Source organism: Melopsittacus undulatus, chromosome 11, assembly GCF_012275295.1.
Source record: "Melopsittacus undulatus isolate bMelUnd1 chromosome 11, bMelUnd1.mat.Z, whole genome shotgun sequence".
Classification (NCBI taxonomy): Eukaryota; Metazoa; Chordata; class Aves; order Psittaciformes; family Psittaculidae; genus Melopsittacus; species Melopsittacus undulatus.
Window position 1 is genome coordinate 15,678,314 of NC_047537.1, and position 16,508 is coordinate 15,694,821.

The 16,508-nt window shown below is 43.8% G+C and overlaps 1 protein-coding gene across 1 annotated transcript in view; it reads right to left on the minus strand.

The window, feature by feature from the left end:
• Nucleotides 1-401: 401 nt before the first annotated feature.
• Nucleotides 402-16,508, minus strand: part of GRB2 (growth factor receptor bound protein 2) — a 50,493-nt gene continuing 34,386 nt past the window's right edge. Inside the window, exons 3-6 of the mRNA XM_034067569.1 lie at nucleotides 11,054-11,151; nucleotides 6,584-6,706; nucleotides 4,043-4,211; nucleotides 402-2,729 (exon numbers count right to left, since the gene is read on the minus strand). Coding sequence (XP_033923460.1) covers nucleotides 2,544-2,729; nucleotides 4,043-4,211; nucleotides 6,584-6,706; nucleotides 11,054-11,151 — 576 coding nt within the window. The 3' untranslated portion in view covers nucleotides 402-2,543. The remainder of the gene's footprint in view (nucleotides 2,730-4,042; nucleotides 4,212-6,583; nucleotides 6,707-11,053; nucleotides 11,152-16,508) is intronic.

Genomic DNA, 16,508 nt, shown 5'->3' on the forward strand with positions numbered 1-16,508 from the left:
GGGACCTTAAAGCCCATCCAGTTCCTACCCCTGCCATGGGCAGGGACCTCTTCCACTGGAGCAGCTTGCTCCAAGCCCCTGTGTCCAACCTGGCCTTGAACACTGCCAGGGATGGGGCAGCCACAGCTTCTTGGGGCACCCTGTGCTAGCGCCTCACCTTCCCCCCCCATCTCACTGTTCATAATGCCACATGCCAAGTGACAGCTCTGTGCTGACATGGCTTGAAAGAGGAATGAATACAGCCACGCATGCCGAGACCAAACTGCAGTGCTCCAGAGGCTGCAATACTGCAGGCTAGAACACACCTTACAGCTTCTTCCCACAGCAATTCAGTATCCTGTATGTTAGCTCCTTCAGTCATGTTTTGTTCAGTGAACTGAAATAACAGACAGATGCTCAAGTGAAGAATTCAATGTATATTTATTATTCACAGTTAATTACTACCTACCAATGCTGCTGCAGAGTTAAAGGATTAAGTACATAGGCCTTTTTTATTTAAACACTGATTTTTTTTTTCTTTTAATATATATACACACACAAGACATATGTCTGCAAGGCTGCATGATATACACCAATTCCAAAATAAGGAAACAATCAAATGGTCCAGGTGTAGAATGCCATAGATTCCTTTTCCAATCACTTTACAAAGAAGGAAGAAAGTGAGTGACAGCTAGCAAGGAGAGGGGGAGAAAGTAATAACTCTACAGGATAGCTCTCTCTTTCATCTGCTGGAAAATCAAGTGTAAGGCAGAGTCCATGTCAGGAAGAAAACATCTGTAACACTTAGTACAAAAAAAGGCACCCTCCAACTCAAGATTGCCCGTGCTCAGGCAGGGCAGGAGGAGATCTCTGCTGCAGGGTTTGGATTTGTTGGTGGGGTGAAGGGAGCCAAAAAGGCCATCCAAAGGAAAAGTAATGCAACTGAAGATTGGCACAGAGAGCAGTGGGGCTCCATTGCTTTCCTTTCCGTCCAATTTAATGTCAACACTGCTCTGGTGGAGGAGCAAATGGCCACAGAAAAACACCATTCTGGTGCGGGGTGGGGGTTACAGTCATCACACAGCCTGCTGTGAATGGGGAGAGGGGTGGGGGGGATCTACTTCAACAGAAACACTGACCTGAGGAGGGAGGAGACTGGAGAACAGTGATGCCAACCCCACGTTTCAAGAGCAACACGACTGCAAATATTCCCTATCCAGGCCAAAGAGACAGGCTGATTACATGCATCACATAGAGACATTCACTAAGAGCATAAAGTTTTCTTTTCAAGCACTATTTCTTGAGGTTTCTCTGCATTATAAAGTTTTCCATCAAAGGAATGTACATTTTGTAGGACATCTCAGGGCTATTATTCCTCAAATCCCAACCCCCCTCCCCCCTTAACCCTCTCCTCCCCAAAATATTCTTCCTCATCTTCCCTGGTCATAACTTCCCCCCTTTCTCTTACTTCTTTTGAGGCTCCTGGTTGCAGCTCCCCACCTCTGAGCAGCACAAGTTGCCACTTTAATGCCTTGATTTACTTTCCTTGGAAGAAGGGAAGTTCAACAGTTAAGACAAATCTTAAGATTAAAGCTCCACCTCTTGTTTGTAGATTCCTCTCAAGTGTGCATTGATAAAACCACCCTCCTTCACACCCCGCCCCCAAAAGTATTTATTTACACATAGGCAGGGAAAAAAAAGTAGTTCTGGACTGTCCTTTTAACTTAAAAAGAATAAAAAAAAGAAAAAAAAAAAGAAAAGAAGGGAAAGGCACTATGGAAAAAAGTACAGAATGTGCTCAACCGTACACCTTTAAGGAAAGAACGCAACAAAAGCGCTGTCAGCACAGCATGACCAGACCTCAGTTGTACGTTGCAGTTTCTCAAAGCAGCTCTGTGACTCCAAAGAAAAGAACAAAAAGCCACACAACTCTTCTCCCTTCCCCTGCTTGGAAGCTGCTGAGCTTCAGAAGAAAGTGCCAAAGGAGAAGAGACAATAAAACTTAAGATTAACACCTCATCTTTCCCAGGCAAGAAGAGCTCAATGTTGAAGGCAAAAGCAGAGACTGATGATTTTTGTTTTGTTTTAAAGGCAGGACTGTGGATTTGGTTCTTCTCTCATGTCCCTTCATGTCAAATGAAGACCGTTTGCAGAGAGAGAAAATACCAGCAGAGTTTCTCCCTTTTCCTTTAACTGCATGGCTAGGACTTTATATGGCATTAAAACTTCATGCACTGATGGACAGAGGGAGGGGGGGGGGAAACAAGAAGAGTGGATGGAAGGGGTTAACCCAGGAGCAGCTGAGGAAATTTGTTATTTTCATTGTTTTCTCTTTCTCTCTCTTTGTTTGTTTTCTCTCTTTTAAGGATAACTTTTGGTGTGTAAGTTGAACTCTTTCCCCCCCCAGCCCCTGAAGTTCCGTACTGAGTGAAGGAGGGTCACCTCCCGCTGAAAGGTGACTCGGGTTTTATCGCCGTGTGATTTTAGGTCACTGGCTGCAGTTAGGCTCTGTATGTGTATTTACTGCTTCTCTTGTTTCTTTAAATAATCTCTAATATTTAGCTCTAGATGTTCCGGTTCACTGGGTTCACGTAGTTGCGTGGAAACATGCCCGTCTGTCCGTGGCAGGCTCCCTTCCACCAGTTGGGGTCAGAATTGTCAAGGACTTGGATAAAGTCTCCGCGACGGAAGCCCAGCTCTCCTTCCTCTTGGGGATCGAAATCAAACAGGGCCTGAACGTATGTCGGTTGCTGGAAGGGGAAAGGGAGAGAGACACAAAGTGAGAATCATCTGCAGTGCTCGAGAAACCTGCTCCTTCAGGCAGGAGCTTAATCTACAGCAGGGTTAACGGTGAACATTTGGGCTGTTCCGTGTCCCTGCAAGCCAGCTTACAGCATCTGTAGCAAGAGGCCTATAGAAGACCTTAGAAAAAGTCAAGTTTCTGTGAAAGAGCAGAAATAAAGATAGCTGATGACTCAGATGTTTTCCTAGTGTTTCCCAGTCTTCGTGACCTACTGTAAATCTGTATGTACTGCAATACAATAGTATTCTATTCATCCTGTGCTGACCAACTGACAGGGTGAATATTACTGATCTACCTAACATACACAAAGCTTATCCTAAAAACTGGATGTTGGCATTTAGATTTTCCTTAGAACTCTCCACTATCAATAAATCCTGTCACAAAGTGTTCTCCCTGGTCAGCAAATACTTCAGTTCCTATGCAAAAGCTAACGGTTCATTTCAAATAAACCTGGATCATGAGGTTAGAAAGGTATCTTCATGGCTGTTGTTTTCAGCCAGCTGTTTGCTCATCTGTTCATCACTGACCCAACTGTGCTGAGCCAGGTGTTAGTTCAGAGGCAAACAGTGTGGCAAAGGGTGTGCATGGCACTTGGTGGGCAGCATGAATTCCACCCCCCTTTTTCTCAAGCTAGAACTAGAATGCTGCACATGGAAGCAAAAGGATATATTCAGAGCTGACAAAAGGTCCTGTTATATGCAACATAACCTTCTGACTGCCCTAGGAAATGGAACAAAACAAAGGGCTAGATATCCACAAGCTGCTCTGTTGGCACTTAGCAGTAGTTCTTGGTTCATCTTAACACTGGCTAGATCCAAACCAGAAAGCTGGAGATGTTGCATATGCTGTAGCCACCTCTTCAGAAAAGACCAGGACCTTCACTGGCTATGAAGGGGTACAGTTCTATAGTACAGACCTATCCTCTCTTCCTATGTCCTAAACCAGGAGTAAACCCACTTTTAATCCGCAGGAATGAGATGATCTTTCTGCAAGAGTATCCATATGCATTCAGATAAGCCAAGTGTTAAAACAGCAATAATGCTTTGTCTGAACTGGACATTAGGAACTTCCAGGTAGGCTTTGCACAAACATCCACCTTATTTGCCAGGATAATTCTGGCTGCAGGATCTAAAGGTTACACTTCCACAGAACATCAGTCAGCTTCTTTCCATCCCTATTCATTTACTCTAAGCTGCAATCCCACTTCAGACTGTGCTTGCAATAGCCTAAATGTGTGCTCTATGAAGACACTTCTCTTACCTGTGGCACCTGCTCAATGTCCCGGAGAAATATTTGCTGGTTCCTGGAGACAGATGTGGATCTGTGATAATCTACCAGCTCGTTCAAAGAATTGAACTTCACCACCCAGAGGAAATACTTGCCAGCCCCATCTCTAAGCACCTTGAAGTGCTGCACATCATTTCCAAACCTGAACAACACATACGAAACACATTATCAGTCACCAGTCTGGGATGTCACAGAGTTTAGAACAAAAAGGTCCTTCCAGGACACAGTGAAACTGTCAGTGATGCTGATAACACAGATATCGATTGGTATCCCTAAAAAGATGTCTGCAAACCACTTGTCAGTTGTATTTTAAAGAAATCAAGGATCAGAGATAGACTCCAAATACTGAATTTATCTTGAAAACAATCCTGCAAGCTTCATGTGTGCTCTCCTTGTAATAGGACTTCAGTTTAAAACAAGCTTTTCAAACTACTCGGAACTTGCAGAACCTTGAGGTCTTTTTGTAAAGGGTTTCTGGTGCCACAAAACACTCTATCTTGGCTGACATGCACTATTTCAGCTTTTTACTTTACACTACATTGCAACATAGCTGGCATCCAGTACATGTACTTCTTGATGTACTTATGCAGTTACCTGAGCTGTTGAAGACAGTGCACACAGGACTTGCAGTACAAAGACAAGTCACATTAAAGTAGCTGTGCCATGGTGCTTTCCACTCCACATTCCCAAATAACACATTCTGAAGTCAAACAGTACAAATGTTTCAGTTTAGCTCTTTACACACAGCAATTTCACAACTGTCTCGAGCCAGTTTAGGCTTGAGCTACTCTTGGCTGTGGTCCTGGGCTTGTCTCCATCTATCCATCATGCAGCACCACTGTGTGTGTGTGATAATACAATACATAAGCTCTGGTCCCATTACAGGTAAATTCCTGGGAAAAGGCTGTCACAGGGAGAGTAGGATTGTCTCCTTTGGCAGCTGGTTTGGGCTTATGCAAAAAACTGCCTTGCAAAACAAGAGGATCCCACAAAAGAACAACCCCAAACCCCCTCATGTTTGAAGTACATGTGATGCTGCACATGTAATGCAGCAACTTCAGTTCAACGTTAACTGTTCTTCTTGACAAGTGATGCCATTCAGTTGAAGCTGCTTTTCCAACAATTTCATTCTGAATACAGAGGAACTCTAAGGAGATCCATTGGGATTTTCCAGATGAATGGCACATTGGTATTTTTACTTCAGTCTAAACCACTGCAAACAGACGACAACTGTTCCCCACTTGGCGTGCACTGCTCCTGTACACTGGCTGACACAGTAGACCTTAGCTTGGCTATAAAGCTAGCAGGAACCATCACGTAAGTACTGCCTCAGCTCCCCCTTCCTCAACCTGAGAGCTTCCCACCATTTAAATCCTGCAGATCACTGTTTAGGAAAAAGCCTTTTCCAAATCAAACAAATGGGGAGGAACAACATGAACTGAGAATTTACCACCAGATGGCAACACTAAGCTAAAGGCAGCAGAGCCATGCTAGCCTGACTTCATGTTTCTTAAAAGAATGTGCTTTCTGGAGTGAAGCTGCCATTTATATCTAGGATTCTGGCTCAGCTGATTGTATTCAAGACAAATACAAACTGGAGGGCAAAAACTGAGTGAAAGATGACCAGAAAAAGAAGCAATCCTATTGAAAGAAATCACTGACAGCCACAGGCAGCAGCAGATTAGGAATTGTGCCTAAATAACCAAACTTTGTTAGGATTTTAAAGGAAATTCTATTGTTTGGATTCTAAAGCAAAGGGGAAGGTTATAGGAAAAAATATAACTATAAATGCAAAAATCAACTGCTGAGGACAGAACCCTCCCACCCCCAGCCCATGTTGAATTAATTCATGCACCTTTTTAATACCTCTATTGTATAGTGACAGGTAGCATAGTATTATATGGGCCATGGCTAACCAGCAGGAACTCCTGCTGGTGTATAGCCAGTACTTCTAACAAGGTGATGCAAAGATGAAAGCTGATCCTCACTTCACTGTTATTAGAGTGAGTTTCCCTATCAATGGGGAATACACCTGTGAGAGACTGGAGAGGCCTCCATGTCCCAGTGCCAGACAACATGAATACCCCCAAAGGATGTCCTAAGCAGACATGAAAACATATTGGAAGTGTACTACACAGAGAAAACATACAGTAATAACTTGTACTGCGTAAGAAGAATGAAGGAGGATGGGAGGAAAACATGTACACACTGGGCACTCTGTGGCTGTAAGGAGGAGGAATGGGACTCGAAACCAGACCAACAGATAGTGCCTGGAACTGTATAAGCCAGACAAGAGCATGCCACCAGGTCACCCCTGTACTCATTACAAACCAGAGCACATATACTTGTTCTCTTAGAGAGGGACTAAATAAGCATCACTGAAAGAACAGCAATGCTACAGGGGATCTGGAAACCTGGTCCTCAAAACTGCCCTCACCTGACCTTGCCTCACCCGTCCATCTGAGCAGTAGGTGGCCTGATTACCACAGACAGTTGCTTCTGGGCATTACTTACTTGACTGAGAGGGAGAAGTCCCCAGGAGCACTCTCACTCTCCCTGATGAGGAAGGCACCATCATGTCTCTGTTTGCCCAACATCTCTTCAGCCTTCGCTCGGGGAATCTTCCCAAAAAACCACCTGTGAATGAGGAAAACAACAGGGAAAGAGGAGAATTGTAATTCCTTCATGGCAGAGCCAGATGCAGACATTCACACAAAGATGAAGTGATTCCTAACAGAAATAACTACACTGAACCTCACCACCATGCCAATACAGGCCATGGAACCATGCAGCTTTTCATAATGCTTCCTCCTGGCAATGAAGCAACCACAACCTGATAAGCAGGTGCTTGCAGTAGCCCTATTCTACCCTATTCTGCAGTGAAGCAGAGATGTGGCAAGAGTGAAATCCTCAAATTATAGGATTTATTTGCAGATGTAGAAAAAAATCCTACTCAGAATTTAATGTATTATTCACCTTGGTTTGCACCCTACAGCACTTGCAGTTTAGCATCTAAAACATCACAAGAACTTCATGTACACAACTGCTACAGAGTCTCACAAAGCAGCACTTCTCTAAGATGAGAACCTTGGGAACTGGCTACAACCCTGGCTAAAGTTCAAATGTCTACTGTGGTCTGCAATGGTATCTCAGTAATCAGGCCTCAGAACCTAACTCAAACAGATTAAATGCCTTGCTCAAACAAGAAACTCAAGTCCCTTCCTCTGTCACTAAGGAATCAAGTCCCATGTCTCTACCTGCAAAGTTTTAATTGTCCAAAGTGGATGATGCCATCACTTCAGAGACAACAAAGAAGTCCTTCACTGATGGCTGCTCACTACTGAACTTCCCTATGATGGAGCAGTGCTTATGTCACTATTAGCACCCAAAGATAAGCAGTGGGAAGTAATTACAGTCTCCTCTATTACTTATGCCTCCTCCTAAGGAGAAGCTACCCATGCCTTAGCCATGGTTTTCAACATAGAAAATTAAAGTTATTAAGGATTAAGTGCAGAAATGTCACTTTTTAGCAGGTAGGAATCTTTACCAAAACTGTAGTATTTGCAAGGTGCAAGGGAAACACTGGGAGTTCACTCACAGGTTTCTCTTCAGAAACATCACAGCTGTACAGGGAAGATCCTGTCTATTGATTGACCTATCCTGCACAAGTGGAAAGGGTGTTCTGTATCCAAACCGATTTCTAATCTCTTTCAGATCAGGTGGTAAGTCACCACTGCTTCAGGCAGAATGAGTCCTTTCATTCAGCAGGTTCCTACAGCCCAGAATACAATCTTTCTGTTCCATCCCACAGCACTCGGGTCAAGGATGGGTACCACACCTCAGAATGCTAAGGCAGGAGCGGAGTTATGTGCAGATCAAGCGAGAAAAGTCCCCTCCATGTCCCTTGGCTCCATTGCAGAGGAGTGCTGAGCTGGGCATGCAGTTGAGTTCTAGGGAAGAGGCTGATAATACTTATTTCAGCAGCCTGTTGCCTTGCTTTTTTCCTAGAGTTGGGACAATCCAGCAGCTTCCACACAAGCAGTCACATCAAAGAGCTGCACCATGGAAGCCACATCTGAGATTTTGGTCGCTGTGCATGCTGACCACCTCCACGGCACCAAGGTGAACCTACCTCAGGCAACCAGATAGGCAGCGCTGACCAACAGCCCCTGGTCACAGGATTCTTACCCACATTCACATTTGCACTTGCTGACTGCTCCAAGATGAAAAGGAAACAAGGGCTGAGTGGTAGGTCATATGGTGTGGGAAAACCTTCACAACCAAAAAAGTGCAGCTCAAAGTTCCGAGGAACAGATCACACAGAACAGAAGCACTCAACCGTAGCCTATAACCACGCAGATGGTTGACCTTGGAGGAGAGTGTTTAGTAACAAGAGCTCCACACACAAAGGTTACTTTCTACAGTGAAGGGTTTGGTGCAGGAAAAAGAAGCTGTAGAATCCCCCATGAAACAGGCATTTAAGAGAGGCTGAAGCTTTCATCAAGTCACAAAGTCACCAGATCTTCCTCTCTAAGAGGTTTTTCTATGATCACCTAGACATGTTTTACTTGCTTGCAAATCCTTTGGGCATTTTATCCCCTGAAATGGAAAGCAAAAGCTTTCTCCCACAGCCACCCTATTTCCAGTGATACTTCATGGCATTTAGTCCTTTCCTGATGCGTTAGCATCTGTGCCGCTTCTTGGTACCCGAGGTGGTGGCAGAGGCAGCAGAAGGAGCACATGTACCTGTCCTCTCCCCGCACTCTGCTGCCTTCAGAAACCCACCTAAAGAAACCAGTATGTGAAACCCTGTCAGAATTCAGAGGTAGTATTTTGTTTCCTGGGCTTCTGGCACAATGCTCAGAAAGATAAGGAAGTCTTGGACTTTGCCAAATGTTACATAAAGCAAGTTTTATATCATGACTTCAGTATCTTGCCATAGTTCTAGTTTACAAAGTGGTTTAATTCTCTTTAGTTCTCAATTAAGTCTCAATTACTCACATGTGACTTGGAAATGAAAGCCTTATCTTAAAAAAAACAACCTAAAACTCCTCATCCCTCTCCATAAAATAGAAGGAAAGCCTGAAAGAGCTCAAGAGCACATCTATAATCCTGAAGCTGCTGTTCTTCCATAAGCTTTACTGAATCACTACAAAGTATCAGTGTACAATTTGATTAAAGGAATTAAAGCATGTCAAAAATCAGAGAGAATTAGGCCAAAAAGAACGACCACAACATTCCCACAGCTTCCCTATGCTGGGTAACACTTGTCTCCAACTGGCTTTGTAATGTAGGTGAAACTCAGCTAGTCAGCACTGCAAAACCCAATCCAAATCCAAATCCAAATCCTGGCATTACTGCTGATGCTGCACAGTGAGAGGGAGATGCACGGATGATGGCACAACACAGGGTTCACATCACTTTCAGACTTGCTTTAATCCACAGTTTGGCAATTCCTTTGGCTTTAACACAACTAGTTAGCTTGGCTGAGTTCCACCTGTGTTACAATACTGCAAAGTGAGACTTCAGCAGTATCTTCAAGAAAAGCTGATTAGGACCACAAACACTTCACTTACACACCCCATAACTAGCAAATTCTTCCCATGCCCCTTTACAGAGAGCAAGGTGCCCCTGAACTCACTTGAGCCTTCACTGCCTGGCTTCTTACAGCTCTTCTCTCAATATCATGCCCATGTCTACTTAAATCTTTGTTAACTGATGTGGCAATTCAGATTAACCCCTCAGAACCCTCAGAAGGTGAAGGAGAGGTGCCCCATTTTCCTTTCAGCTTCATTTGCTACTGGTTACAAAGCCAACTAAGATGTGCAAAACACAAGCAAGAAGAAACATGGCTCTGGGGCTGGAGTCTCAGATCCTAGGACAGGATTTAAAGCCATTTGCAGTTGCTGTCTTTCCAAATCCTCTTGAAAAGCATTTCTGCCACCTTCCCACAACACGATTTGACACCAGGCTGAGAAAAGAAAGGAGCATTCCCTTCCTCAGCTGCCTGCAGTGTGCTTTTTGTACGGTCTGTACGATGAGAGTTCTGCATTACAACTGAGCAAACATTATGCTGTAAAAACTCCTGCATAATTTGCCAGGGCTGTTAACACACTAGTTCTGACTCCCAGCATTGCTGACACCTGGCCCTAACTCCATCCAGCTGCCACCAGCAGTTTAAACAGCTTCAGAAAAGGTTGAAGTAATTATACTTAAAAAACACCAATTCATCCACTTGTTCATTCCCTTTTGGTATAAAAACCTGACAGCTCTATCCCTTGAAACCATGGATGATTACAGAACAAACTGATCATCACAGAGGACATCACCACATTAGAACTCCAATGCCTGCAAAAGTGTTGCAAAGAGATGTATGATGATTGAAATAAATGCTGAAGAGAAACTACAATGTACATTTGCAATCCCCTGATCATGCCACATCAAACCAGAGGGTGGCCTCTTTGGTGAGGAAGGTGTCAGAGCAGATGACTGTTAGAGGTCTTGTCTGACCTAAATAATTCTGTGATTCCATACTCAGGATGTGACAAACCTACTAAGAGTGCTCCAAATGTCCTTAAACATGTTTCTGGGCAGCTGTGAATGCCAGTTTTTACTCTTATCTGTTATGCTAAGTAAAACAGAGAATCATCACAGGAACACAGTCACTCCTCTTTCCTGTGACAACTCACTACTGAAGAGTTCTCTGCTGGTTTACGCCTGCTGCCCCCAAGACCTCTCTTATCCTACAGCAAAACACCAGAGCAACGACCAGAAAAGCTTCCAAAAATGCCCTCCTGAACAGCTAGCTGTGAATGAGTTAAACAGTATATCCAGAGATACAACTCAACAGCATCCTTTATCTAACCACACACTTTGGTAGATCCAGTATGGTACAGTCTGCAAAGTACTCAGCAGAAAATCCTTCTGTTTCAGGGGATGCACAAAAGCAAGATCAGGGGAGCCTGTCACCAAAGCTCTACTTACGGATGTGGTTTCATTTCTATGTAGTTCTTGGGAATGAAGCCGTCTTTTCCATTGAGTTCTGCCTTGTACCAGTTCTGATCGCATTCTTCATTCAAAACCTGAAGGAAGCAAACAAAAACTAAGCTTATGAATCTTCAAATACAGCAGAAGGGGTGAAGGTACTTGTTAATTTCTTCCCATTATTGTTTCTAAGACTGCTCCTGTGAGATGAACCTGTAAGAAATGGTGCCAGTCATCCTGCTCTGCATCTCGTGAGTGTTCAGGACTGTCATTTAAAATAGCCAAAGGAATTTAGTGCCAACCCCCCCTACTTTAGTAAGAAAGTCACTCAAGTCCACAGGTACTTTCAACAACACCATCTTTGGCACACATCTATCAAGTGGGCTGTCACCATCACAAAATTCTGTTCAAAATCTGCAAGCCAAGAAATTCCGTTTCTTTATTCCTTCTAATAATCACTTTTCCCTGGATTCAGCTGACAAATCTGATGCCTTCAGCATGAACATGATTCCATCCAGCTTTTCTACATTTGTACTGGTTGCACGTTGGGTGTGTAAAAGGTTCAAGGCAACACCTCTATTACAGAAGATTCTACAAACCACCTCCTCATGACATTAGCACAAGTATAGATACAACTGGCAGCTTCAGCTGGTTTTGTCAATACAAGTTAAACCCAGGTTAAAACAGACAGCAGAGACAGTGATCTGCATGGTGAGCAGATTAACATTAGGTTAAGAAGACAAGTTAAGCACACGAACAGCAAATGTACATGGAAAAAGTTTGTTTAAGGGATACTTTCCTTACTCTATTCTACAATGAATGAAAGATGAGGAGTCACAAGAGAGGAGTCACATGAATAGGTACTTTACAAAGCACAGATTGATACTTCAAAGCATACTTGCTTTTGAAACTTCAGTGCTTTGTTTTCCATGGAATTTGTGGTACAGTGCAATAGGCAGGGCTGATGCCATCCTGAAAGGAGTCTCTTTAATGGTGTTATGTGCTGGAAATAAAGCCATGCTACAGTCTGAAACTACCCCTCTACAAACTGATTTTATTTGGTGTTGGAAGCAAACGCTGCACAGAACCTGCCCCCCCACTTTAAAATGAAGTAACACAACACCACTTTCCCCAGAGCATTTTCATTCCTGAGCTTCCTTAGGCTCTATTTTAGCTTTGTGACAATGGCAAACAAAAGCTGCATCTGAGTTTTGGTTTATTTATTTCCTTAAAGCTTCAGGTCACAGAAATACCACAAGAGCAGCATGGCCTGGATGCGGGAAGATGAGGAAATGCAAAGAGAAAGACAGCACAAATGTGCTGCCTTGATCCCGAGATCAATACTGCATACACACATAGTTACCATGAAGACATCCACCAAATAAACCCCAAAACACTCTTTTCTTGCTCACTGTTGCTTTTGGAAGGGTGATGAGAGGAAAGAAAAGAAGATAAAAGCAGAGAGGAATTTGCAAGTGCAGGCTTTAAAAGTCTTACAGCAGATGGAAGTGCTCTGGAAAATTCAACTCTGAGGATCAATGTCTGCTGCCCTTCAAACACACATGACAGATCAACACCCTCATCTGCCTCACTGCTGCATAGGAAAGAGAAAAACCTCAACACCTACCGAGATGAAACCTGGCAAAGCAAAGAGAAAACAGAATCTGGACCTGCTCAGTGAATTACAGCAGGCAATGTTACCTGGCTGCTCCTTAACTCCCAGCTGATGGTGTGCATCCTCCACGTGCCAGCATTTCCACTGCAGAACTGGCACAGGAGCAGAGCTACATCTACAGAACTTTAGGTGAGCAAAGTTATGCACATTTACAGCCCATATCGTAGTATTTTCAGTTGAAGAGACTTTAACACTTAGAAGATCCTAACTGCTTTCATATGGATAAAAATACTCAAGCTATCCTCTGTGCAATTACTACTTTGGGCTTCCATTTATTTACTTACAAATAGTTTTAGCATGCATTACAGTTCAGTCATTTAGAAAGGATAACCTGACCACAGGTTCAAGTGTGGGTCTGTCACAGGCTCGGAGGTAAAAGCTAATGCAGATCCACAGATGTAAGCAAGAAAGCAGTGTACATCTCTTACAACCACCATACTGACTGCAAGGCAGCATCTGTACAGAAATACATTCAGCTCCAGAATACAAAGTACAGGTAGAGGATACCAAGAGGCAGCTGCAGAATACTGGGTAGGGAAGATGAAGATTAAAATGACAAGGAAGTCTGGTTGTTACATACCTCAGCTGCCATCATGAGAGTCATTTACAATACAACAGAACACAAACATGACACACTGTGATGCGACTTCTAACAAGCCAGATTTTATGCAATCATGTGTGTTCCTTTATCAAAGACAGCACGGATTAAACCTTTGATAACACTGTGTCCTCCAAACTTGTTTCATTACCATCAGAGAGCAGTTAAGGGATATGGCAGTCTGTTCTTTTTCCAAAGATGAGAATAAAAAGGGCAAACTGTAGCTTCACGTGAAGGACACCGCTATGGATCCGTGTGTTTAATACTGCTGTGCTTGGCAATGGCTATTAAAAAGCATCAGAAATTCTAATGCCCAAATGTAAATGATTTTAATGAGTTTTATCTTGCTCTGAAGATATGCTAATAGGTGTGGAGGAGCCAAATCACACAGGGCTTGGGGTACTCATCAATTCATGGCCTGAAGCCAAATGCCAGTGAGGGAGCACTGCTGAAGCAGGCATTAAGCTTTGTGACCATCAGAAATAGCTCGTTAAAAGGTAGAGTAAGGAGAACTGCCTACACAGATGCATGTACAACCTGGTCGGGGATTACTGCTGTAATAATGAATCCTCCACAGCTCCGCCCCCCCCCCCCCCCTTTAGTCCCTTTGTTTGCTCCAAGGGCTTTTTTCCTGCTTCACACCCAGGCTGATGGATCTTCAGTGCCTGTTGTCCTTCCTAGGGGCAGTTTACCTAGCTATCACAGCTCCATTCACACCCCAGCACACAGCCAAACTTCCCATGCCCTATATTACACATCAGAGAGCTTGGACACACACAGTTACCCCGAGGACACCCCTGATCCTTTCCTCTTTCCAGGTCGTGCACCCCTCCAGAGGCAACACAAGGTGCTGTTTGCTGTCCAAGGCTCCATGTTCACGCGTTGTTTCAAGAGGACTCATCTCCACAACAGAGATAAACTGCAGAATCGTTGTTTCCTGACAGAGCCTCAAACAGGCACTGCTGGGGCTGCTCCCAAGGCTCAGCCAAGCAAAAATGAAGCTTTTTAAGGTACTCAAGCACCTTAATTTCAGGGCAACTTTGCAGCCATGTGCACAAGGCTGGAATTCAGGTGCTGCTATTATGAAGTTATGCAGCTGTAAGACAACTGCAGGGTAGTTATGTAAAATTACAGCCTTCAAGAAAACAACTTACGCCACTGACAGCCAGTAATGAAATACAACTAAAAAGTAACTCAGGAACACACGAACTCTCTGCACTGATGTATCAAGCCTAAGACATTTGCATCTGACATTGCTCGTTCAAACTGTAAACCCACTGAAATGAAAGAACTGACTTTAAACCATCATGCTGCAAAGCATTTAAAAGAAAGCATCCAGTAAATCCCTCTATCCCACAGCTCCAACTGGCCTCCAGTGATTTCCATATAGTAAAATGTGTAACCTAGATCCTTAAAAGACAGTGCTAAGCCTCTAAAGAAAATAAAGGTTCTTACCTGAGCTATGGTTAAGATTTTCCCAGACTTACAATCCCAAGTTAAAACTTAGTCCAAGTACTGCATGTATCACTGGGGTTTGCTTTGAAAACTTCCCTGAGTACAAATAAATACCAAGAAACAAAGCACCAAAATGAAGCTTAAAGATTCAGTGCTCCAAAGGGAGGCAGCCTTCAGAGGCTGCACAGAAGTCTAAAGGCACAAACACTTCTCTCGACTGCTAAAAGCTGCTGCTGTTTGTATAGGTCACAACATAAAGCATTCCTTTGCAGCCAACCCCCCTGTCTGCTCTACATCTAAGCAAATCTATGCCAGAGCGTCTCTTCCTTTCACACTGGGGCATCTGTGCCTAAGAGGAGGAAGAAGGAAGGATATTTTTAGCTACTCCATTTGAACACATAGTGCCATGTGATGTCCTCAGCCTGCAGTCAGCCCTGGTTTACTGTAACAGTGGCTCAACTGCTGCCCATCAGTTTCCTACTTTGATAATAGGTCTCTTATCAACAAAAGCCCATCTGTTCCCATGGAAATGAGAAGAGGCGCTGCTCAAGAGGCACAGTTCCCAACAGCAAGCATCCCCAGCCATTCCTAGCCCCATACCTAGCGAGTATGTGTACACACTGCTTTTCCATCCTTGTGAACTGTTGCACATCAGTCTTGATCCCCTCAAAACCAACCAACTTTCAGGAATATGCAGGCACTAAATAGGAATGTAACAAGCAGATCTGGCATCTCAACTCTTAAGCTGACTTCCATATGCAAACATGAACTAAACAGAAGGCCTCAAACGTACTTATGTGCTTGCAAATTTAGCCAAATTCATTGGAATGCTCCAGTTCTGGAGTGACAAAACCCAAAAAACTTGTTCAGGAAGGGCTCTGAACTTCCTTATTTTCCTGACCTGTAAAGTTTGGGGATTCTTTGCATTTCTTAGTGCAGCTGCACAACTGCTCAAGCACAAGCTGTTTGCTGCCGATCTGTTCCTGCTCCTCCACAAAGCTGAACTGCCCCTGCCACAAAGAAAATGATGCAGTACATGAAACACGCTCTTCAAAGCCTCGGGAATGCTAGGGAAGTGCTTGTGACACTCAAACTGAGTGTCACAGGGAATGAAAGTGTTAAAGTGAACAAATGATTCAAAGGCAGCAATTCTGCAACTGAAGTTTGAAGCCTGGACACGTGTCCCAGGATGGGAGGGTGGTTGGGAGGATGGTTTCACTTTCCACAGAGGTGCTTTAACACAGCTTTTCATTTCAGAGGAAAAATGGCTCCTTTTCTGCTCCAAGAAGAGAGGTATGAACCATCTAACAAACCAGTAAGCACCTACTGCTTCAGGGGAAGCTGCATCCGGATCCAAAGGAGCAAGTTCAACACAGTCCATTCCAGAGCACTTTTCTTCCCCATCAATTTACTGAAATGGCTCCACAGGCCATTCAAATCCATCTCTTTGGGATTTTGCAGAAGACAACCCAAGATGTGGCCAGGTAACCTGCAGCTCCCATCCTCAGGTTACACAGATTTCCCTGAACAAGTGAATCCTCCTCACTGTGGCTGCCAAACGTCATCAACAAGGTGGCAGAAACGGCATCCTGGAGAAAGCCATGGTGATGTGCATGTCAAATGGCACTGTAAATCAACTGTGAGCCAATGGAGGTGAGTAGCTCGAGAACACAGAACTGCTGAAAGGTTTTAGACATTTCCTTATATTCAAATTATCACAATTACAC